Source organism: Cuculus canorus, chromosome 25 (genome assembly GCF_017976375.1).
Source record: "Cuculus canorus isolate bCucCan1 chromosome 25, bCucCan1.pri, whole genome shotgun sequence".
In the NCBI taxonomy this organism is placed as follows: Eukaryota; Metazoa; Chordata; class Aves; order Cuculiformes; family Cuculidae; genus Cuculus; species Cuculus canorus.
This window is the reverse complement of record NC_071425.1, coordinates 2,252,628-2,275,784: the sequence shown is the minus strand read 5'-3', so window position 1 is coordinate 2,275,784 and position 23,157 is coordinate 2,252,628. Positions and strand designations below refer to the sequence as shown.

The following is a 23,157-nucleotide window of genomic DNA, read 5'->3' as shown; positions in this document are numbered from 1 at the left end:
CGGGGGGAGACTTTAAGACATTTTGCACCACGTGCAAATCTGGTCCTACTTTTTTGGGGGGGGGCACACTGTGACCCCCCCCCCCCCCAGAGCCTCACTGCACCCCCAACCCGGCTGTGGGGGGGCGGGGGGGTGTGGGGTCCGCTGGGACCCCCAAACCTCACCCCAAGAGTGAAGGGGGGGTACAGGGTTGTGGTCCCCCCCTCTTTCTATGCTTGTTAGGGGTTTTTTTTTGGGGGGGGGGAGTGTCTTGTGATGGGATTTCTGCTTTTAAACGACCCGTAAAAAGATTTTTTTTTTGTTTTAATTACAAAAATTATATATTTTATATATATTTATATATATATATATATATATATTAGCTTAGGTGGGCCCGGCAGTGGGGGGCCCCCCCCTCCCCACACACACAAAGCCCGCGCCCCCCCCTCAGCCTCCGCCTGAGGTAAGAAAAAAAATTCACAAACCGAAAATCCTTTTGTTTTTTGTTTGGCGGGAGGGGGGGGGGGAGAAAAAAAAAAAGGTGATAAACCCATTTCTGGGTAACCCCTTCCACAGCCTTAACCCCCCCCCCCCAAAAAAAGAAAAACACCCCCCTCTTCCTCCTCCTGCAGCCCAAACCCCCCCCCCCCAAAAAAATGGGAGTAGGGGGTGTTTGGGGGGTGCAGCCCCCCCCCCGCCCCCCCAAAGTGCTGCTGTTGTGTGGGGGGGGACACACCGGGGCAGTAGTGCAGTGGGGGGTATGTGGGGTTCTATGGGAAAGTGGGGGGCACCCGCTGCCCCCCCCCTTTTGTTGGTGCCTCCGAGGCCGTTACAACTCCTGACGGACATGACATAAACCCACGAGGACGAATTGGGGGGGGGGGGGGTTAACCAGAAAAAAAAAGAGGATAAGGGGAAAAAAAAGTGGGGGGGGGTTAGGAAGGGGGTGGGGGGGGGTCCTCATGCCCCCCCCCCCCCCCGTCCTCGCAGCGCCCACCGTCCGCCGGCGCTTGGCACAAAATCGTCTCCTCTCAGCCCCCCCCCAAAAAATAAAAGACTGAATAAACCCAAAGCCCCAAATCTGGCCCCAAATTTGGGGGGGGGGAATAAAAAAGGGTGGAGGGGGGCAGGGGGGGGTTTGCAAGGGGGTGTCGCGGTGATGGAGGTGTGGAGGACACACACACACGCACAGACAGACACCCCCCCCAGAGGCCAATGGACTCAAGAGGGAAAAGAGGGTGCACCAGCCCTGCACCCCCAATCTATGGGCTGGGGGTCCCCCTGCACCTCCTCGCCCTGATTTAAAGGGGGGGTCCCACCCCCCCTTGCGGCCAAAAGTGCGAGTGGCCGCGACCGCCCCCCCCCGGCAGCCCCGAGCCCCCCTCTCCTCTCCTCTGCTCTTCCTCCTCCTCCTCCTCTTCCTCCTCCTCTCTCCTTCCAAAGTGCAGTTAGTTTAATATTTTTAGCCTCTCAGGGAGGGAAAATAAATGCTTCAAAAATAAGAATCTAAGAAGAGAAGGACAATAAAGGAAATTCTCGCCCGTTTTGGGGGGGGGGGGGGGGCCCTTCCCTGTGCAAACAAACAAAATTCATCAAGTCCGGGGGTGTGGAAGCGGCTGCGAAGAGGAAAAAAGGGGAGGGGGGGGGGGCACAGCGGGACACCCCCCAACCTCCACCAACCACCCCCCCCCCCAAAAAAATATAATAACTCATCCCCGGAGCGAAAATCGCCCTCGCGAGGAGAAGAAAATTTGAGGAGGGGGGGCGCAAAAAAGGGGGCTTGGGAAGGGGTGATGTGTGGGCAAACTCTACACCTCCTGATCCTCGAAGACCTCGAGGAAAAGAGGTGGGAAGAGCTCGGTGGGACACTCCACCTTCATGTGCAGGAAGCGGCTGGCGTGGCAGGCGCCGATCATCCGCAGATCCGTCACCTTCATCAGCAGCTTGGGCCAGAAGTGGGGAATGTTGTGTTTGCGGTAGTTGATGTAGTGCTCAAAGGCCAGTAGGTACGTCTCCTGGCACTTCTCGATCTTCTCCACGCAGATCAACCCCGTCCGGTCTGCGTAAATAAAACAAGAGTTGAGGTTGGAGAAGTATTTGGAGGAGCGTCCGAGTCAACCGTGAAGACAAACGCCGCCGTCGCGCACGCTAAAACGGGTCCCAAAGAGCCGCACGTCCAGGATGCGAAGGGGCTCCAAGAAAGCTGGAGAAGGGCTCCTCACAAAGGTGATGGGGATGGGATGAGGGGTGATGGGGATGGGATGAGGGGCGACGGGGATAAACTGGAGAAGAACAGATTTAGACTGGACAGAAGGAGGAATTTCTTCATGATGAGGCACTGGAAGAGGTTGCCCCGAGACGTTGTGGTTGCCCCATCCCTGGAGGTGTTCAAGGCTACGTTGGATGGGCTTTGGGCAGCCTGAGCCAGTGGGACATATCCTTCTCCATGGCAGGGGATGGAAATGGATGATCTTCAAGGTCCCTTCCAACCCAAACTATTTGATGATTCTATGATCCATACGCTCCTTGAACCTCTCCAGGGATGGAAACGCCTCCACTGCCCTGGGCAGCCTCTGCCAGGGCTTCACCAGTCCATCAGGGAAGAAATGTTACCCAATATCCTATCTAAATTCTCCCAATATCCTATCTAAATTCTCCCGATATCTAATTGAGGTTCAAATCAGGAACAATTCCTTCCCCAAAGCGGTTCTCGGGCACTGGCAGAGCCTGCCCAGCGAGGTGGTGGAGTCTCCATCCTTGGAGGGGTTTAAAAGATGGAGAGACAAGATGCTCAGGGGTGGTTTCGCCGTGGACAGGTACGGTTGGACTCGAACATCTCAAAGGTCTTTTCCAACCAAAGGATTCTAAACCTTTCCTGACGCAACTTGAAGCCGTTTCCTCTCATCCCATCACTTGGGAGAAGAGCCCAACACCCACCTCCCCATAACCTCCTTTCCAGGACGTGCTGAGGTCCCTCAGCCTCCTCCTCTCCAGACCAAATACCCCCCCAGATCCCTCAATCGCCCCCAGAACCCCTCTTCTCCATCCCCTTCTCCAGCTCCGTCCCCGTGTCTGGATGTGTCGCAGCCCCTCGAGGTCCTTCTTGTACTGAGGGTCCCCAAAGCAGAATCCAGCACCAAGGGGGGGGGGTTCACCCTCCTGCAAGGACCAGCTGCACCCCCTGGATGTTGGGGTGCCCCATAGACCTCCACAGAGCCTGGCACAGCTCCCCAAGACATCGAGGTGTTCATCCTTTGAACCCCGTGTTCGTGGGAACTGGGGATTTGGGTGCCCACCTCCTACACCTGGACATGAGAGATGAGGGTGCCCAGTGCATGCACCCCCAACATGCCGGGGGCTCTGAGTATCAGCGTGCCCATGCAGCACCCCAAGATGCGAGTGCCTCTGGGCATTGGGGTGCCCACTCCATGCACCCCCAAGATACTGGGAACTCTGGGCACTGGGGTACCCACCCAGTGCACCTCCAGGTTGCTCGGGGCCTCTGGGCATTGGGGTACCCACCCAGTGCACCCCCAAGTTACTGGGGGCTCTGGGCACTGGGGTACCACCCAGTGCACCCCCAAGGTGCCAGGGGTTCTGAGTATCAGCATGCCCATGCAGCACCCCCAGGTTGCTCGGGGGCTCTGGGCATTGGGGTACCCACCCAGCGCACCCCCAAGTTATTGGGGGCTCTGAGCATTGGGGTACCCACCCAGCATACCCCCAAGATACTGGGAGCTCTGGGCACTGGGGTACCCACCCAGCGCACCCCCAAGTTACTGAGGGCTCTGGGCACTGCACTACCAACCCAGTGCACCCCCAAGTTGCTGGGGTCTCTGGGCATTGGGGTACGCACCCAGCGTACCCCCAGGTTCTGGGAGCTCTGAGTATCAGTGTGCCCATGCAGCACCCCAAGATGTGAGGGCCTCTGGGCACTGGGGTGCCCACCCAGCACACCCCCAAGCTGCCAGGGTCTCTAGGCATTAGGGTACCACCCAGCGCACCCCCAAGATACTGGGTGCTCCGAGCATCGGGGTGCCCAGCGTACCCCCCTCCTTACGCCTCCCTCCCCACGGCGCCCCCCCCCAACCCCAACCCCATTCCCCTCCGCATCCGCCGGGACCGACGCCGACGCCGTTTACCTGAGGACATGAGCAGCACCGCCTGGAGAAGGGCCACCTCGGTGTCGTCCAGGTTGAAGGCAGAGAGGGATTTGCCCAGGTCAAAGATGGCATCGGAAACCACGCCGAGACCGCCGTTCTTGAGCTGCTCTCGCTTGACCGCCATCTCCCCGCTGAGCGTCAGCGTCTCGCTCTCGGGGTCGTAGCGCACGGCCGCCCGCAGCGACATGATCTCCATGCAGCAGCCCTTCAGCAGGATGATCTGGTCTTCGCAAGGCAGCTGCGATGAGGGGGGGACACGGCGTCAGATGTTGGGGGGGGGGGGATTGCGCCGTTGCCCCCCCACCCTGAACCCCTCTTTTTTTTTTTTTACCTCCGAAAACATGGGCAGTTTTTTGGCAAAGTCGACCACGCGGGTGATGGCCGGGGTGATGATTTTTGTAAACTCGCTGAACGCCTCCAGGTCGACTTTGTCCCCGTCGGGCATCGAGGCCATGGGCGACTGGCCGATGTCCTCGGGCTGCGGGGATAGACGGGTTACGGTGGCACCGTGATATATCCCTCATCCCCTGCCTGGTTACGGTGGCACCGTGGTGTATCCTTCACCCCCTGCCTCCAGGACCCCCATAGCAGCAGTGGGGAAACTGAGGCAGAGCCCAGCAGCAGGGCAGCAGCCAGGAGAGGGAGCTGTGTGCCACCGCAGGGCCACCCCGACAGCTGTCCCCTTCGCTCACCGCTCACCCCATAACCCTTTCGGGGGGTGACAAGGCTCAAGGACACTAAAGGACAGCCCAAACCCACCCCCATCTCCGGTGCTGGGAGCGCTGCTGGCCACACGTGCACCGAGCGCGTAAGGGCTCAGCTGCCAGAGGCCGATGTAGGGGTGCCAGGGGTGGGGTGGGGGTGGTGATGGGGGGGGACCCCCTTTGCTCCGTGCCCTCACCAGGAATTTCCGCTTCTGCTTCCAGTGGCTGCCCTGGGCGTTGGTGCTGCGATGGGCTTCCGTCACCACGTGGATCAGCTCCCACTCCTCGGCGCTGGGATTGGGGCGTTGCTGCAGCGATTTGATCATCTCCTCCTTCCGTCGCCGTTCCCGGTTCTCCTCGATCAGCTTCCGCTTTGCTACCCGCTTGGAATCATCCAGCACCACTGCCGGGAGCCCCCCGTCAGCTGGTACCCCCCCCGCTGCCCCCCAACCCGGCACCCCCACCCACTCCCGTGGCGCTGCACCCCGTGATTGCACCCCACATCCAGCACCCCATGGCATTGCACCCCACAGCATTGCACCCCACAGCATTGCACCCCACATCCAGCACCCCACGGCACTGCACCCCACATCCAGCATCCAATGGTGCTGCACCCCGTGATTGCACCCTACATCCAGCACCCCGTGGCATTGCACCCCGTGGCATTGCACCCCACATCCAGCACCACATGACACTGCACCCCACTGCACTGTACCCTATGGCACTGCACCCCACAGCACTGGAGTGCACCCCACATCCAGCACCCCATGGCATTGCGCCCCACACCCAGCACCCCATGGCACTGCACCCCGTGGCATTGCACCCCACATCCAGCACCTCATGGCACTGCACCCCACATCCAGCACCCGATGGTGCTGCAGCCCATGGCACTGCACCCCACATCCAGGACACAGGGTGCTCAGGGGACCCAGGGGTGCCCAGCAGGGACATAGGATGCCCACAGGTGCCGAACAGGGACATAGGGTGCCCAGGGGACCCTGGGGTGCCCCGCAGGGACACAGGGCACCCAGGGGACATAGGGGTGCCCAGGAGGGACATAGTGTACCCTGGGGACCCAGGGGTGCCTGGCAGGACATAGTGTACCCTGGGGACCCAAGGGTGCCTAGCAGGGACACAGGGTGCTCAGGGGACCCAAAGATGCCCAGCAGGGACATAGGGTGCTCAGGGGACCCAAAGATGCCCAGCAGGGACACAGGGCACCCAGGGATGCCCGGCAGGGACATAGGGTACCCAGGGGACCCAGGGGTGCCTGGCAGGGACACAGCGTGCCCAGCAGGGACACAGGACGGTCAGGGCACCCAGGGGTGCCAAACAGGGACATAGGGTGCCCAGGGCACTCCGAGGCACCCAACAGGGGCACGGCAACAAGGGCACCCAGGCATTGCACCCCACATCCAGCATCCCAACCCAGTCGTGATGCCGCACCAGGCACCCTGAGTGACCCCACGCTGTCCCCACGGCAGTAGGGGGTGCCCCCCCGCCCCCCCCGGCGGTGTCCCCCGCACTCACGGTCCATGGCCATGCCCACGGAGATGCACTTCTTGAAGCGGCAGAGCTGGCACTGGTTGCGGGTGATCTTGTCGATGACGCAGCAGCCATCGTACTTGCAAGAGTAGGTGGGGTGCAGGTTCTTCTGGATGGTCCGACGGAAAAAACCCTGGGAAGAGTAGAAAAGGGGGGGTCATGGTGAGCCCCTAGTGACCCCCCCCCTGCTCACCTACCCCCCTCCCACACACCCTCACACACCTTGCAGCCCTCGCAGGTGATGCAGCGGTAGTGGTAGCCGGTGGCTTTGTCCCCGCACACCACGCACTGTTCATCTTTGTCCAAGTAACTAGGGATGTACCCTGGGGGAAAGGGGGGTGTAAGGGGCACAAATCAGGGACTCCGGTGTGCCCCCCAACCGCATCAGGGACCCCACCACCTCTGTGCTCCTGCCCCATCCCCCCCACCCCGCTATGCCTCAGTTTCCCTCTGGGGCAGCATCTTCTCCCAGCCCTGCCGCTGTCCTCGTGCCGTGGCACAGGATGGGTTAAATGCTGGAGGCTGGGGGGGCTGCTTGAGCCCCCCCCCCACCCCCTGCAGCAATAAAGCTCCTATTATCAGTCTGTGGAGGAAGGGGGGGCACCCCCAGCCCCTCTGGCACACAATGACCCACTGTCCCCGCTCTTATCCGGGGTCCCTAGCGCCTCCATCGCTGATCTCAAAGGGAAACTGAGGCACGGAGCACCTCCCACGCATGGAGGGTTCCACGCATGGAGGGTTCCCCCAGCACCCCAGGATCCTCATGCCTCCCCGAGGACAGAGCGAACCCCAAGCGTGGGGGCCCTGAGAGCCCACCCCCCTGTGGGGGCCCCCCAAGTTTTGTGTGTGTGTGTGTGTTTGTGTGTGTGTGTGTGTGTGTCCCCCACCCTGAGACAGGAAAGGGTGAGGGACGGACGGGTCCCTCCTCTCGCCCGTCAGGATCGGCCGCTCCCCACTGGGGAATGGGGCAGGGCTGGGGGGCAGCGCCCAGAGGGGCCCCCCCTTATCTCCCACCCCAGGGTGCTGCCGGCCTGATAGCACTGCCCGACCCGCGGGGCACAGAGGGGGACGGGGACTCGGGGGGGAACGGGGGTGCCCCAAAGGGGATGTGGCATGTTGGGGACCCTGCAGGGACTGGGGGGGGGGGCTGGAGAATGGGGTGTCCTGATGGGATTTGGGGTGTCCAGGGGACACTAGGGTGCCCTGCAGGGATTTGGGGTGTTCAGGAGACTCTGGGGTGACCTGCAGAGATGTGGGGTGCCCAGGGAACACTGGGGTGCTCTGCAGGGACAAGGGATGTCCAGGGGACTCTGGGGTGCCCTGCAGGGATTTAGGGTGCCCAGGGGACACTAGAGTGCCCTGCAGGGATTTGGGGTGTCCAGGAGACTCTGGGGTGACCTGCAGAGATATGGGGTGCCCAGGGAACATTGGGGTGCTCTGCAGAGACATGGGGTGTCCAGGGGACACTAGGGTGCCCTGCAGGGATTTGGGGTGTCCAGCGGACTCTGGGGTGCCCAGCAGGGACACGGGGCACCGACGGGATCTTGGCGTGCCCGTCAGGGACACGGGGTGCCGAGGGGACCCGGAGGTGTCCGGCAGTGCCGGGGGGAGCCGTACCTGACATGCTGCTCTTCACCAAACATTGGTTTCCCTTTCTTTTGCGTTTGCCATCCAACCACCTGCGGGATCGGGGGGGACACGGACAGGCTGAGACGGTGCCCCACAGCCCCCCCAAAACCCCCCCAGGCCCCCCCCGAGCTGTGGGGCAGGGGGAACCCCTCACCCGGGGGGTTCCAGCGGCACTGGGGTGTCAGAGCACAGAGCAGAGAGAAGAGGGGACCGTGGGGACCCCAATGTGGGGCACAGCATCACCTGGGGGGAAGCGAGGGGGGGGGGAAGAGGGGGACAAAAGGAAAAGGGGGGGAAGGAGGGGAAAAAGGGGAAAAGGGGGAGAGGGAAGGGGGGGTTGGAAGGGAAAAGGGGTGGGAAAAGGGGAAAGCAATAGAAATAATGGGGGTGGAAGACATGGGGAAGAAAGAGGGGGGGAAGGAAAGGGGGGATGGAAGGAAAAAAGAGGGAGCAGAAGGGAAAAGGGGGGGTGGAAGGGAAAAGGGGGGGTGGAAGGGAAAAGGGGGGGTGGAAGGAGAGAATGGAGGGGTGGAAGAGAAGGAGGAGAAAGGAAAGGAGGGGAAGGAAGGGCGGGGAGGGAAAAGGGGGAGCAGGGAAGAGGGAAAAGAGAGGGTGGAAAGGAAAGGGGGGGAAGGGAAAAGGGGGGGAAGGGAAAAGGGGGAGCGGGGGGGGGAAGAGGGTGGGGGAGGGGCAGGGGAGGGTGGGGGAGGGGGTGGGGGAGGGGCTCATTTACAGTCAAAGACAAAATGTCCTTTTGGCTGAGGAGGGAAGTGACATCAGCGGGACGCGGCCAATGGGGGGGGGTCCCCTACAGCCCGGCTGGGGGGGGACAGAGGGGTCCCAAGGTGACCCCGGGGGTGTCCATCCCCCCACCCCCCCGGCACTGAGAGAGAGTAACCCCCCAAAACAGCCCTGGGATTGGGGGGCAGGGGAGGGGGGACATGGGGACAAGGAGACAAGGGGGGACATGGGGGTACAGGGGGTGAATAGGGGACACGGGGGGGACATGGGGGTACAGGGGGTGAATAGGGGACACGGGGGGGATACAGGGGAACAGGGGGTGAATAGGGGACACGGGGGGGACATGGGGGTACAGGGGGTGAATAGGGGACACGGGGGGGACATGGGGGTACAGGGGGTGAATAGGGGACACGGGGGGGATACAGGGGAACAGGGGGTGAATAGGGGACATGGGGGGGACATGGGGGTACAGGGGGTGAATAGGGGACACGGGGGGGACATGGGGGTACAGGGGGTGAATAGGGGACACAGGGACATGGACACGCACGGGGACATGGGGACACATGGGGACATGGGGGTACAGGCGTGAGTGGGGACATGAGGACATGGACACGCCTGGGGACTTGGGGGTACAAGTGAGGACGTGGGGGTACAGTCGCGAGTGGGGACATGGGGACACGGACACACGGACATGGACACGCATGGAGACATGGGGGTATGGGCACAAGTGGGGACATGGGGACCCATGGGGACATGGGGGTACGGGCACAAGGGGGGACATGGGGAGAACAAAGGTGCAGAGGGACATGGGGGTACGAGGACAAGTTGGGGACATGGGATCAAGTGGGGACACAGGGGCACAGGGCACCAAGAGGACACGGGGACATGGGGAGAACGGGGTACAGTGGGGCACGGAGACGCGTGGGGACATGGGGACACATGGGGACGTGGGGGTACGGGCACGAGGGGGTACATGGGGGGACATGGGGGTACAGGCACAAGTGGGGACATGGGGACACATGGGGACATAGGGGTATGGGCACGAGGGGGGACATGAGGACATGGACATGCCTGGGGACTTGGGGGTACGAGTGGGGACGTGGGGGTACAGGTGTGAGTGGGTACATGGACATGCATGGGGACATGGGGGGACAAGTGGGGACACGGGGACACACAGGGACATGGGGGTACGGGCATGAGTGGGGACATAGGGACATGGGGGTACAGGTACAAGTGGGGACATGGGGACACATGGGGACATGGGGGTACGGGCATGAGGAGGGACATGGGGGCAGAGGCACAAGTAGGGGACACAAGCAAGAAGGACAGGGACACACATGGGGCCATGAGTGGGGACACGGGGACACACATGGGGACATGGAGGGAACGGGGAGATGAGGGGAAGAGGGACACGAGGACACGAGCATGTGTTGGGGCACACGTAGGGACACAGGGGGACACCCCGGGACAACAGCGGGTGGAGACAAGAGGACATGGACACAGAGGGGACGGGGACACAAAGGGGTACGGGGACACGCGGGACACACGGGAGATGAGGATGCAGGAAGCACGGATGCACGCAGGGATGCACTGGGACACGCAGGTACGGTGACATGTGGGGACATGCGGGTACGGCGACACACGAGGACACATCGGTTATGGTGACACATGGGGACACGCGGGTACAGTGACACGTGGTGACACACGGGCTACGGTGACACACGGCGCACGGACAGGTCTCCACCAGCGCTGCAGCGCACGGTGACACGCAGGGATGCGCCAGGCACGGGGACAGGCAGTGACACGCGAGGCAGGACGGTGACACGCCGGGGCCACGCGTGTCCCCCGGGACCCCGTAAGCGTGACGTGGCGCTCACCGGGTGTCCTCTGGCTCCGAGAGCGGGTCCAGGGTGCCGAACTTCTGTTCCATTCACCGCAATTCCATCAAGGAGCGCTCAGCACCGACCGAGTGGGCGACGCCACCGGTGCCACCGGCACGGGGGCCACGGCGCGGCGTTAGGACGCGCTCCCCATGGCGCCCAGCTCAGTGCTCAGCGCCGCGCAGCATCCCGCGGCGCCGCCTGCCAGGACAACGCCGATCAGCGAGTGTGCGAGAGGGGCTGGGGAGAGCAGGAGGGTGTGCAAGAGCACACGGAGGGAGCGGGGGCTTAGGGGGTGCGTGTGACTGCAAGAGGAGCAGGAGGAGTGCGCAAGGCATGAGAGTGTGTATGGGTGTGTGAGAGCGTGCAGGAGCGTGCAAGAGCAGGCAAAAGCATGCATGGGTGTGTGAGAGCGTGTAGAGGTGTGCAGGGCTGTGGGGGAGCACGCAGGAGTGTGCAAGAGTGTGTCAGAGCAGGTATGGGTGTGTGAGAGCATGTAGGAGCGTGCAAGAGCATGTGAGAGGGGCTGGGGAGAGCAGGAGGGTGTGTAAGAGCACACGGAGGGAGCTGGGGCTTAGGGGGTGCGTGTGACTGCAAGAGGAGCAGGAGGAGTGTGCAAGGCATGAGAGAGTGTGTATGGGTGTGTGAGAGCGTGCAGGAGCATGCAAGAGCATGAGAAAGCGTATAGAGTGTGCAAAAGCAGGTGAAAGCATGTATGGGTGTGTGAGAGCGTGTAGAGGTGTGCAGGGCTGTGGGAGAGTACGCAGGAGTGTGCAAGAGCGTGTGAGAGCGTATATAGATATGTGAGAGCGTGCAGAGGTGCACAGGGCTGTGTAAGAGCATGCAGGAGTGTGCAAGAGCATAAGAGAGCGTATATAGATATGTGAGAGTGTGTAGAGGTGTGCAGGGCTGTGTAAGAGCACGCAGGAGTGTGTGAGAGCGTGTATGGGTGTGAGAGCATCCAGGATTGTGCAGGGCTGTATTAGAGCACGCAGGAGTGTGCAAGAGCGTGTGAGAGCGTGTATGGGTGTGTGAGAGTGCGTAGAGGTGTGTCAGAGGGTGTAGAGGTGTGCAGGGCTATGTGAGAGCATGCAGGAGCGTGCAAGAGGGGCTGGGGAGAGCAGGAGGGGTGTGCAAGAGCACACGGAGGGAGTGGGGGCTCAGGGGGTGCGTGTGACTGCAAGAGGAGCAGCAGGAGTGTGCAAGGCATGAGAGTATGTATGGGTGTGTGAGTGTGTGCAGGAGTGTGCAAAAGCAGGCGAAAGCATGTATGGGTGTGTGAGAGCATGTAGAGGTGTGCAGGGCTGTGGGAGAACACAGGAGTGTGCAAGAGCGTGTGAGAGCGTGTATGGGTGTGCAGGGGGGACTTATGGGTTGGGGGGACTTGTGGGGCAGAAGGGGGACTTATGGGGTGGGGGGACTTGTGGGGCAGGAGGGGCACTTATGGGGCGGCGGGGTACTTATAGGGCAAGAGTGGGACTTATTAGGTGGGGGACTTATGGGGTGCGGAGGGACTTTTGTGGTGAGGGGGACTTATGGGGCGGGGGGGACTTATGGAGCAGGAGAGGGACTTATGGGGCAGAAGGGGGACTTACGGGGCAGGAGAGGGACTTATGGGGCAGGAGAGGGGCACTTACGGGGTGTGGGGCACGTGGGGGGGTGTTGGTTGCTCCCTCCTCTGCGAGCTCTCCTGTAGCAAAGACACAACACCGTAGGATTTTAGGGGGTGTGGGGGGGGGGGGATCCATCGGCCCCCCCCCCCCCAAACCCCACAATGGGGAAACTGAGGCACAGCCACAATGGATTTCCCTCCCCCCCAACCCCCCCAAATCCCCATGGGTACCCAGCACACCCCCCCCCCCCCCCATAGGATGACGATGGGGGGCTGGAGGGGGGGGTGGTTAAGCTTCTTAATGACCCCCCCCCTTTAATAAAAAGGGGTTCGGGGGGGCCCCCAGGCCGCGCGGGGGGGGGGGCGGTGGCGGCGCTGTGCGCGGCTGCGCGTGGGGACGTAAAGAAAAGTAGGTCACGTTTGTCTTGGCCGACGCAGAAATTCCTCCGGCGGATTGAAAATGAAAAAAAAAAGGGGGGGGGGGAAAATTGGGGGGGAGAGGGGGGGGCCATGGATGAGTCCCCCCCAACTCCAAAGGGAGACCCCCCACAAATGGATCCCCGACTTCCCCCCCCCAACAACAACCTGGGGGGCAAAAAGGGGGATGCGGGGGGGGAGAGGATGGAGGGGGAAGGTATGAGGGGTCCCACTGATCACTGGGTGGGGAAACTGAGGCACTGAGGGGCACCCCAAGACCCCTATGTGGGGACCTGAGGCACTGTACAACCCCTATGTGGGGAAACTGAGGCACCGAGGGGCACCCCAAGATCCCTATGTGGGGAAACTGAGGCACCGAGGGGCAGCCCAAGACCTCTATGTGGGGAAATTGAGGCACCAAGGGGCACCCCACGACCCCTATGTGGGGAAACTGAGGCACTGAGGGGCACCGCAGACCCCTATGGGGGGAAACTGAGGCACCAAGGGGCACCCCACGACCCCTATGTGGGAATCTGAGGCACCATACAACTCCTGTGTGGGGAAACTGAGACACCATGGGGCACCCCACGACCCCTGGGGTGCCCTGGGTGGGGAAAGTAAGGCACCATGGGGCAGCCCATGATCCCTGGGGGGGAAACTGAGGCACCGAGGGGCAGCCCATGACCTCTATATGGGGAAACTGAGGCACGAGGGAGTACCCCACGACCCCTAGCATGCCCTGCGTGGGGAAACTGAGGCACTGGGGGGCACCCCACGACCCCTATATGGGGAAACTGAGGCACGAGGGGGCATCCCACGACCCCTGGGGTGCCCTGGGTGGGGAAACTGAGGCACGAGGGGGCACCTCATGACCCCAGGCTGCCCTCACCACCTCGGGGGACACAGGAGGGAGGCCAGCTTTCCTCCCCCCAGCTCCGGGCCTGGCGCTGGGGCCGGTTGGGGGGTGGCACCCATGGAGCCCCCGCAGCAAATGTTTGTTCCATATGGGAAGCGCGCCGAGATTTCCAAGTATAGGCACTGGCGCCGCGCCAGAGCCCCCGCGGGCACCGGCCCCCACCCCGGCACCCCCGGCACCCCACACGCCGGCAGAGCCCCGACCCGCTCACCGCACTTGTGGGGGGCAGCACGGCCACAGCAGAGCTGGCGCTGCAGCATTGCGGGGGGGGTGGGTGGGGTGGCTCGGCCACCCCTGCCTCAGTTTCCCCACTGGGGTAGTGTGGAATTGGAGGGGCTTAGGGTTAAAGCCCGGGCTCAGCACTGGCAGCCCAACCTACGGGATACGTGTGATGAGTGCCATCGGGTCTCAGCCCCCCAATAGCCGCTGGCAGCCCAACCCGTGCATCCTCCCCACTCCACGGGACATGTGTGATGAGTGCTGTCAGGTCTCAGCCCCCCCCAATACCCGCTGGCAGACCAGACCACGTATCCCCCCGACTCAATGTGACATGTGTGGCAGTGCAGTCAGGCCTCAGCCCCCCATGCCCGATGGCAGCCCAATCCACGGGACACGTGTGATGAGCGCTGTCGGGTCTCAGTCCCTCCATACCCACTGGCAGCCCAATCCACGCATCCTCCCAACTCTGCAGGACACGTGTGACGAGTGCACTCAGGTCTCAGCCCTGTGTGCCTGCCGGCAGCACAACCCACGTGTCTTCCCCACACTGCGGGACACCTGTGATGAGCGCAGTCAGGTCTCAGCCCCCCCATTCCCCCTTGGCAGCTCCATTTGCACATCCCTCACACCCTGCCAGACACGTGTGATGAGCGCAGTCAGGTCTCAGCTCTCCCCATACCCCCCAGCAGTACAGACCGCGTATCCCCCCAACCCTGCAGGACACGTGTGATGAGCACAGTCAGGTCTCAGCTCTCCCCATACCCACCGGCAGCCCAGACTGTGCACCCATCCAACGCTGCAGGACGTGTGATGAGCACAGTCGGGTCTCAGCTCTCCCCATACCCACCGGCAGCCCAGACTGTGCACTCCCCAACCCTGCAGGACATGTGTGATGAGCTCAATCAGGCCTCAGCCCCCCATTCCCACTGGCAGCTCCATTTGCACATCCCCCCAACCCTGCCAGACACATGTGATGAGCTCAGTCAGGTCTCAGCTCTCCCCACACCCACCGGCAGCCCAGACTGTGCACCCCCCCCCAACCCTGCAGGACACGTGTGATGAGCGCAGTCAGGTCTCAGCCCTCCCATACCCGCTGGCAGCCCAACCCTCGCATCCTCCCCACCCTGCACGACAAGGTGTGGGGCTGGGAGCGGGGGAGCAGCCGCCGGGGGCCCCCACCCCACACCCCCCCAGCCCAGCCCCACGCCCAGGGCAGCGTTTCTGCTGAGTCGGGTAGTTGCAGGCGATAGAAAACAACCTGGGGGTAAAGTCCAGGGCTGGGCCAGTGGCGGGAGCCACGTCGCCCCACGGGACGCACCCAGCACCCCTCTCCCCAGAGATGCCACTGGTGGGGACCCCCGAGATGGGGACCCAACCCTAGTGGACACCGCTTGGCCGAGACACCGGCGGCCTCGGCGCAGCCAGACATGGGTGCCGGGGATGCCGTGGTGCCGCTGCCCCCCCCCCGGGGACAGATGGGCTCTGGGGGTCCCGGGCGCCGTCTCCCCCCGCCCAGCTGCCATCTGGGTCAGGGAGGTGAGGGCCTAAGCGCTTTAACCAGGGTGCCAATTAGCGTGATTAGCACGGGCTGGGGGCAGGGCGGCATGGGCAGCGATGCCCGGGTGGGCAGCGGCGCAGCATCGCTGAGCCCCCGGCACCAGGAACGCTGGAGCTGTGCCGTGGGAGCGCGGCCGGGCGCAGCGGTACCCGCCGTGGCACAGCTGGCACCACCCGGCACACGCTGGTACCCACATGTGCTGCTCTGCGCGGTGCCACACGCGTGTCCTCACCCAGTGCCGTGTGCTCGCCGCACAGCTCGGCCGGTTCCCGTCACCCCGGTGCCGTGGGGTGTCCGGTGCCACCCTACGCCTGGTGCCATAGGATGCGGAGCTCTGCCCAGTGCCATGCGCTTGCCCCCCAGCTCTGCTGGTCCCCGGTACCCTATAGCCGGTGCCATGCGGTGTACGGTGACAGGAGGTGGCCGGTGCCGCAGAGTACGCATGGCAGTGCACGGTAGGGACGTGCAGCTCTGCCCGGTGCCATGGGATGCCCAGAGCCGTGGGATGCCCGGTGCCGTGGGGTGCCCGGTGCCAGGGGGATGCCCGGTGCCAGGGGGATGCCCATGCCGTGGGATACCTGGTGCTGTGGGATGCCCAGTGCCGTGAGGTGCCCGGTGATACCCGGTTCCGTGGGGTGCCCAGTGCCAGGGGGTGCCCGGCGCCGTGTGATGCCCAGTGCCAGGGGGTGCCCAGTGCCGTGAGGTGCCCGGTGCCAGGGGATACCCAGTTCCATGGGGTGCCCGTGCAGTGGGGTGCCCAGTGCAGCTGGATACCTGGTGCCGTTGCCCAGTGCCACGCTCTCACCCCGAGCTCAGCCAGTCCCTCTCTCACCCTACAGCCATTGCCACGCAGTGCCCGGTGCCGTGGGGTGCCCGATGCCGTGGGGCACGCGTGGCAGCGCGCGGTGGGGCCGGCGTGCCGAGAGGCTGCAGGAATGCCAGGCATGCGCAGCAGCTGGGCAGCCGGAGCGCGGGGGATGCCATGGGTCTGACATCAGGGCAGCACACCCTGCGCCATGGGGACCCACGCGGTGCCCCCTCACCACGCATGCGGTGTTCCGGCTGTGCCACAGCACGGGCTGCCCGAGCCCCGCTCTGCTGCCGCCACGGCGCGCGGGCACCGTGACCTCATCCACCCCGCGGGTCGGCGACCGCAGGGACGGTGACCTGTCCTGGCGCTGACCGGGCACTGCCGGCTGCCGCGGCCTCCGACGGGTCCTGGATCTCCACTGTGGGAACCTGTGCTGCGACCCTGACCCCCACTTGGCCCCACAGCCTCTGTGACCCCCGAGGGACTCCTTGGTGCCATTCCATCCAACCGAAGCCATGACGGACGCTCCTTCCCGCCGCGGTGCCCACGCGTGCGGCTGGGACGAGGCTTCCCGCGGTGCCCAGCGTGCCAGGACGAGGCTTCCCACGGTGCCCGCTGTGACCAGGACAAGGTGGCAGCCCCAGCTCTGCCCCCTCCACTCAGCTCAGCCGCTTTCAGCCGTGCCTCAGTTTCCCCACCCCAGCAGTGCCGGCGAAAGAGTCGCAGTGCCACTTCCCCAGCACCGTGCCCTCGTGCCAGCGCAGCGGGACGCCGCCGGAATCCCCGTGCTCCGTTTCTCCCAGCCACCACCAACACCCACAAAGGGGCACCCAGCGTGTGCTGAGCACCCGCGGTCTCAGCTCACCGGTGTGGGGGGGCCCCAACCCCGTGGGGTGCCCCCGTCCCCGGGAGGCTGTGCCGCTATTCTCAGCGCTCGGAGCTTGGCACGGGGACGGGGACGTTGCTAAATCGGGGGCTCCGGTTCACGTGCGCCGGGGGAGGACGAGGGGGGGCTCCTGGGTTCCCTGCAGGGGGGGGGGGGGCCCAGCTCACAGCAGGGGGGGACACACACAGATGACACCGCGACGTGTCCGGGGTTGGCATCGATGAGCCTCTTTGGGGGTGTCCACCTCACCGGGCAAGAGGATATGGGGGGACAGACCCTGCAGTGGCCCCATAGCTGCTCGATCCCTGCACAGTGGGTGCAGGAGATGATCTGGGGGTGTCCCCCCTATCCAGGGAGGGGACACCAAGTCCCCATGGCCACTTGACCCCTGCCTGGTGACCACTGGAGCAGCACTGAGAGTGTTTGGGGGTGTCCATCCAACCAGGGTGGGGACATTGAGGTCCCCATGGCCGCTTGACCCCTGCTCAGTGGGTACAAGAGCAGCACTGAGCGTGTTTGGGGGTGTCCCCCCCATCAGCGAGGGGACACCAGGTCCCCATGGCCACTTGACCCCTGCCCAGTGGCCACTGGAGCAGCACCGAGGGCATTTGGGGGTGTCCCCCTGCCCAGGGAGTGGACACCAGGTCCCCATGGCCACTCGACCCCTGTCTGGTGGCCATGGGAGCAGCACTGAGCATGTTTGGTGGTGTCCCCCTACCCAAGGAGGGGACACCAAGTCCCCATGGCCACTTGACCCCTGCCTGGTGGCCTCTGGAGTAGCACCGAGAGCATTTGGGGGTGTCCATCCCACCAGGTTGGGGACATGAGGTCCCCATGGCCACTTGACCACTGCTTAGCGGGTACAAGAGCAGCACCGAGAGTGTTTGGGGGTGTCCCCCCTTCCTAGGGAGCGGACATCAAGTCCCCATGACCACTTGACCCCTGCCCAGTGGCCACTGGAGCAGCACCGAGCGTGTTTGGGGGTGTCCCCTCTGCCCAGGGAGGGGACACAGGGTTCGTTCCCCACAGTGTCCCCACGGCTGCTCGACCGGGTGCAGGAGACGGTCTGGGGGTGTCCCCCCTGCCCAGGGAGGGGACACGAGGGGACCCCACGGCTGCTCGACCCCCACCAAGCTGGGGGGTCTCAAATACTAGAGGTCTGGGGGTTCACAATACCGGGGTCACCGCCATGCAGCCCTATCCCGGGGGGGGCTGCGCGGGGGTCAGGGTGCGCTGCCCACTGACGCTTTCACCGCATCCCCCACCCTCCTCCTCTTGTCGTGTCCCCCCCCTGTCAGCGGCTGCGGGGACCCCCGGAGGTGGCAGGATGGGGACCCCGATGAGACCCCTGAGGGTGGCAGGATGGGGACATTTGGGGGGGCAGGATGGGGACATTCAGGGGGGCAGGATGGGGACTCCAAGCTCAAAGTGGGATGGGAGCAGGATGGGACCCCCAGGATGGGAGCAGGATGGGACCCCTGGGGGGGGGGCCAGAATGGGCACCTTTGGGGGGGCAGAATGCGAACCCCAGGCTCAGAGTGGGATGGGAGCAGGATGGGACCCCCAGGATGGGGTGACAGGATGGGGATCCTCAGGGGGTGGAGGGGGGGGGGCCGGATGGGACACCCCCCACCCCGAGATGAGTCTCATGGGGTGACAGGATGAAATAACCCAGGATGGGACCCCTGGGGGGGGCAGGATGGGGACCTTCGGGGGGCAGGATGGGGACCCCGGGGGGGGAGGCAGGAGGGGGACCCTCAGGGGTGTCAGGATGGGGACCCCGATGGGGGGGCAGGATGGGGTCTCGATGGGGGTTGCAGGATGGGGACCCTTATGGGGGTGTCAGGATGGGGACCCCGATGGGGGTGTCACGATGGGGACCCCGGTGGGGGTGTCAGGATGGGGACCCCGGTGGGGTGGCAGGATGGGGACCTTCGGGGGAGTCAGGATGGGGACCCCGGGGGGGGTAGGATGAGGAACCTCGGGGTGTCAGGATGGGGACACCGGAGGGGGGGCAGGATGGGGCCCCGCGTTCGCTACCCTCGGAAAGGGGGGACACACACGTGCGCAGCCCCCGCTTTACCCCCCCGGGGCTGCCACGCGATCGGGATGGGGGGGTTGGGGTGGGGGGCTGGCAGGCGGGGACGCCCCCCTCCCCGTAGGAGCATTGCGGGGGGGCCACAGCATCGCTGGGAGGAGGAGGAGGAGGAGAAAGGGGAGGGGGGGATGCGCCAAGACCCCCGGGCGGGGGAAAGCCCCCCCCAAACCGGTTCCACCGGGTCCTGCCCGCGCCCCACGGCGGCCCGAGCCCTCCCTGCCCCCCCCTCACCGCCCCCGGAGGTCCCCCATGCGGGGCGGGGTCAGGCGGGGGGAGGCACAGCCCCGGTGCCCCCCTCCCACCCCCAAACCCGGTGCCGGTGGGGGTCACGGCGGTCGCCAAGGCTGAAGGTCGCCACGGGGCCACCGGCTTTTAACTGGGCGGGGGGGGGGGGGTCGAGGCGGTGCCCGGTCCCGGGGTGACCTTGGCCGCGGCGCCCGGCTGCCCTGCCTCAGTTTCCCTACTTCGCACCACGGTGGTGGTGGTGGGGGGAAAACACGGGACCCGCAACCGGCTGCACCGGGGCAGGATTCGACCCCCCCCTGCACACACGCTGTCCCTGGGGGTTGGTGGATGTGGAGGGGGGACACACACACGCAGCAATCCGCCCCCCACCCACCCAGGCAGGACTGTGGGGAGGGGGGAGACCCCGCCACGCCCGGGGGAGCCCGCGGGTGCGGGGATGGAGCCCTCCCCCCACCGGGAAAGAGCGAATGATGCCCCCCCTTCCCCCACCAGCACCGGGACAAACCGAACCGACCCCTCCCCAACACCGGGAGAGACCGAATGGACCCCCCCAACACCGGGAGCGACCGAATGGACCCCCCCAACACCGGGAGCGACCGAATGGACCCCCCCAGCACCGAGAGAGACCGAATGGACCCCCCCAGCACCGGGAGCGACCGAATGGACCCCCCCAGCACCGGGACAAACCGAACCGACCCCTTCCCAACACCGGGAGAGACCGAATGGACACCCCCCCCCCCAACACCGAGATAGACCGAACCGCCCCCCCCCCCTCCATTCTCAGCGTGCAGAAAAAAAATGATAATAATTAAACAAATTAACACGAATCGTCGGCATTCCAGCAGCGGGGAGCGGGCGGGGACGGCCACGGGGCACGGATGTGCCCCCCCCCTCCCCAAAAAACACGGACACGGTGCCCCCCCCCCCCCCTCCACGGCCACGCAGCCTCCGAGGGGGGGTCACGGCGCTGCGGGGAGGGAGGGGCGGGTGGGGGAGCTGCCCCCCCCCCGCATCCCCCTCTCCTTTCCCAGCATCCCCCCCCCCCCCCTCATCCTTTCCAGCCGTGGCGTGGCGGGCGGTGGGAAACGACCATGCGCCCCCCCCCCCCCGGGGCCCCTCCCGCCCCACGCCAAACGCCTGGATTTTTCCAACATAAATATTTATCCGTGTTTTTCCTCTTCGGGTCGTCGCGCCCCCCCCTCAGAAAAAAAATTCTCTCCCATTTCCTACTGTTCCCTACAGACCCCCCCCCCCGACGACCCCTCCCCGTATTACACGCACCGAATCGCACCCGGTCTCAGCACGGGGGGGGTAAAGACAGGAGGTCGGTAAAGACGGGGGGGTCGGTAAAGACGGGGGGGGGTCGGTAAAGAAGCATGGGAGGGGCGAGGCCCCCGTTTCTTCCCCTTCCTGCCCCCCCCCGACGCCCCCTCCCCATATTACACGCACCGAATCGCACCCGGTCTCAGCACGGGGGGGGGAAGGAAAAGAAACGGGGGGGTCGGTAAAGACGGGGGGGGTCGGTAACGAAGCAGGCGAGGGGCGAGGCCCCCGTTTCTTCCCCTTCCTGCCCCCCCCCCCCCACGACCCCTCCCCATATTACACGCACCGAATCGCACCTGGTCTCAAAGGGGGGGGGGGAGCGGTAAAGAAGGGGGGGGGTCCCATTCCTCGCCGTTCTCGACCCCCCCCCCCCATTCCTCGACGCTCTCGGTTCCTTCCCCCCCCCCCCCCCCAATATTGCACGAACCGAATCGCACCCGCTCTTCGCGCAGAGAGGGGGGGGTCGGTAAAGAAGCGGGGGGGTAGCCCGAGGTACCCCTTCGGCCCCGTTCCCCACCGTTCCCGACTCCCCTTTCCCCCCCACACACACATATTCCACGCACCGAATTGCACCCGGTCTCAGCGGGGGGGTCGGTAAAGAAGCTGGGGGGGTCGGTAAAGAAGTAGGGGGGGGGAAACAGAGGTCCCCGTTTCCTCCCGTTCCTCACCCCCCCCCCAATATTACACGCACCGAATTACACCCGGTCTCAGCGGGGGGGTTGGGGGTCCCCCGGGAGGGGGGGGTCCCGGTCGGGCCGTACCTGGGCGCGGCGGGCGCGGAGCGGAGCGGGCGCAGCGGCGGCGGCGGCGGCGGCGGCCCCGAGCGTGGCTCCTCCCCCCGCCCCGCCGCCCGTTCCGCCGCGGCCGCAGCCCCCCCCGCCGGCAGCAGCCGCTCCCTGCACCGCCCGGGACGGGAGGGGGGGAGCGTGGGGGACTGGGGGGACACACGGGAGGGGGGACATGGGAGCGGCGGGGGGGGGGCATGGGGGACGGGGGGGACACATATGGGAACGGGGGGGGACATGGGAGCGACGGGGGACTTGGGGGCGACGGGGGGGGGGGGTCCGGGGGGACATGGAGGACTGGGGGGACACATATGGGGGCGACGAGGGGACACATGGGGGACAGAGGGGACACGGAGAGGGGACACATGGGGGACCAGGGGGACACATATGGGAACGGGGGGGGGACATGGGAGCGACGGGGGGACACATGGGGGACCAAGGGAGGACATGGGGGTGACGGGGAGGGGGACACACACATAGGGGACTGGGGGGACACGGGGAGGGGACATGGGAGCGACGGGGGGAACATGGGGGACGGGGGGGGACACGGGGGGACATGGAGGACTGGGGGGGACACATATGGGAGCGGCGGGGGGACACATAGGAGGGGGGACATACGGGGGGGACATGGGGGCGACGAGGGGACACATGGGGGACAGAGGGGACACGGGGAGAGGACATGGGAGCAGTGAGGGGGGCACGGGGGGACATGGAGGACTGGGGCGCACACATGTCCATGGGGGGCGGAGGGGGTGTCCATGGTTGGGTGGAAGGGGTGTCCATGATGGGGTGGAGGGGGTGTCCATGGTTGGGTGGAAGGGGTGTCCATGATGGGGTGGAGGGGGTGTCCATGGTGGGGCGGACGGGGGGTCCATGATGGGGTGGAGAGGGTGTCCATGGTTGGGTGGAGGGGGTGTCCATGATGGGTAGAGGGGGTGTCCACAGGAGCTGGGGATGGTGTCCATAGGGATGCTGTGACAGTGATAATGGGGACAAGGGACAGTGCCCACAGGGTTTCTTGATGGTACCTGAGTGGAGTTGGATACGGTGCCCACAAAGGCGCAGGGACAATGCCCACGGCGGGTGAAGATGGTGCCCACAGAGGTCGAGGGATGGTGTCCACAGGGTTGCTGTGACAGTGCGGACATGGGATGGTGTCCCATGGGGTTTCCGGACAGTTTCTGTGTGGACCTGGAGATGGTGTTCACAAAGACCCCTTGGGATGATGCCCGTAGCAGAGTGCGGATCGCGTCCAGAGGCACTGGGGACACTGCCCGTCGCAGGGCAGGATGGTGCCCACAGGGAGCTGGGGATGGCATCTACAGGGATGCAGTGACAGTGCCAAGGGTGAAGGACTATGGTGCCCACAGGGGTCGGGGATGGTGGTGGGGTGGAGATGGTGCCCATGGAGAGCTGGAGATGGTGCCCATGGGAAGCTGGGGATGGTGCCCATGGTGGGGTGGAGATGGTGCCCCTGGTGGGGTGGGGATGGTGCCCATGGTGAGGTGGAGATGGTGCCCATGGGGAGCTGGGGATGGTACCCATGGTGGGGTGGAGATGGTGCCCATGGGGAGCTGGGGATGGTGCCCATGGTGGGGTGGGGATGGTGCCCATGGGGAGCTGGAGATGGTGCCCATGGTGGGGT

General features: G+C 64.8%; 1 protein-coding gene across 1 annotated transcript; it reads right to left on the bottom strand.

Annotated features, from left to right (window-relative positions):
* Positions 1–1,610: 1,610 nt before the first annotated feature.
* On the bottom strand, positions 1,611–21,587 carry THRA (thyroid hormone receptor alpha). Its single transcript, XM_054088100.1, has 10 exons — positions 21,489–21,587; positions 12,279–12,331; positions 10,639–10,842; positions 8,009–8,070; positions 6,614–6,714; positions 6,377–6,524; positions 5,044–5,249; positions 4,474–4,620; positions 4,122–4,380; positions 1,611–2,038 (listed from the first exon to the last, which is right to left on the bottom strand). The coding sequence occupies exons 3-10, from the start codon at positions 10,689–10,691 to the stop codon at positions 1,788–1,790; spliced, it is 1,227 nt and encodes a 408-aa protein (XP_053944075.1). The 5' UTR covers positions 10,692–10,842; positions 12,279–12,331; positions 21,489–21,587; the 3' UTR covers positions 1,611–1,787.
* Positions 21,588–23,157: the final 1,570 nt, after the last annotated feature.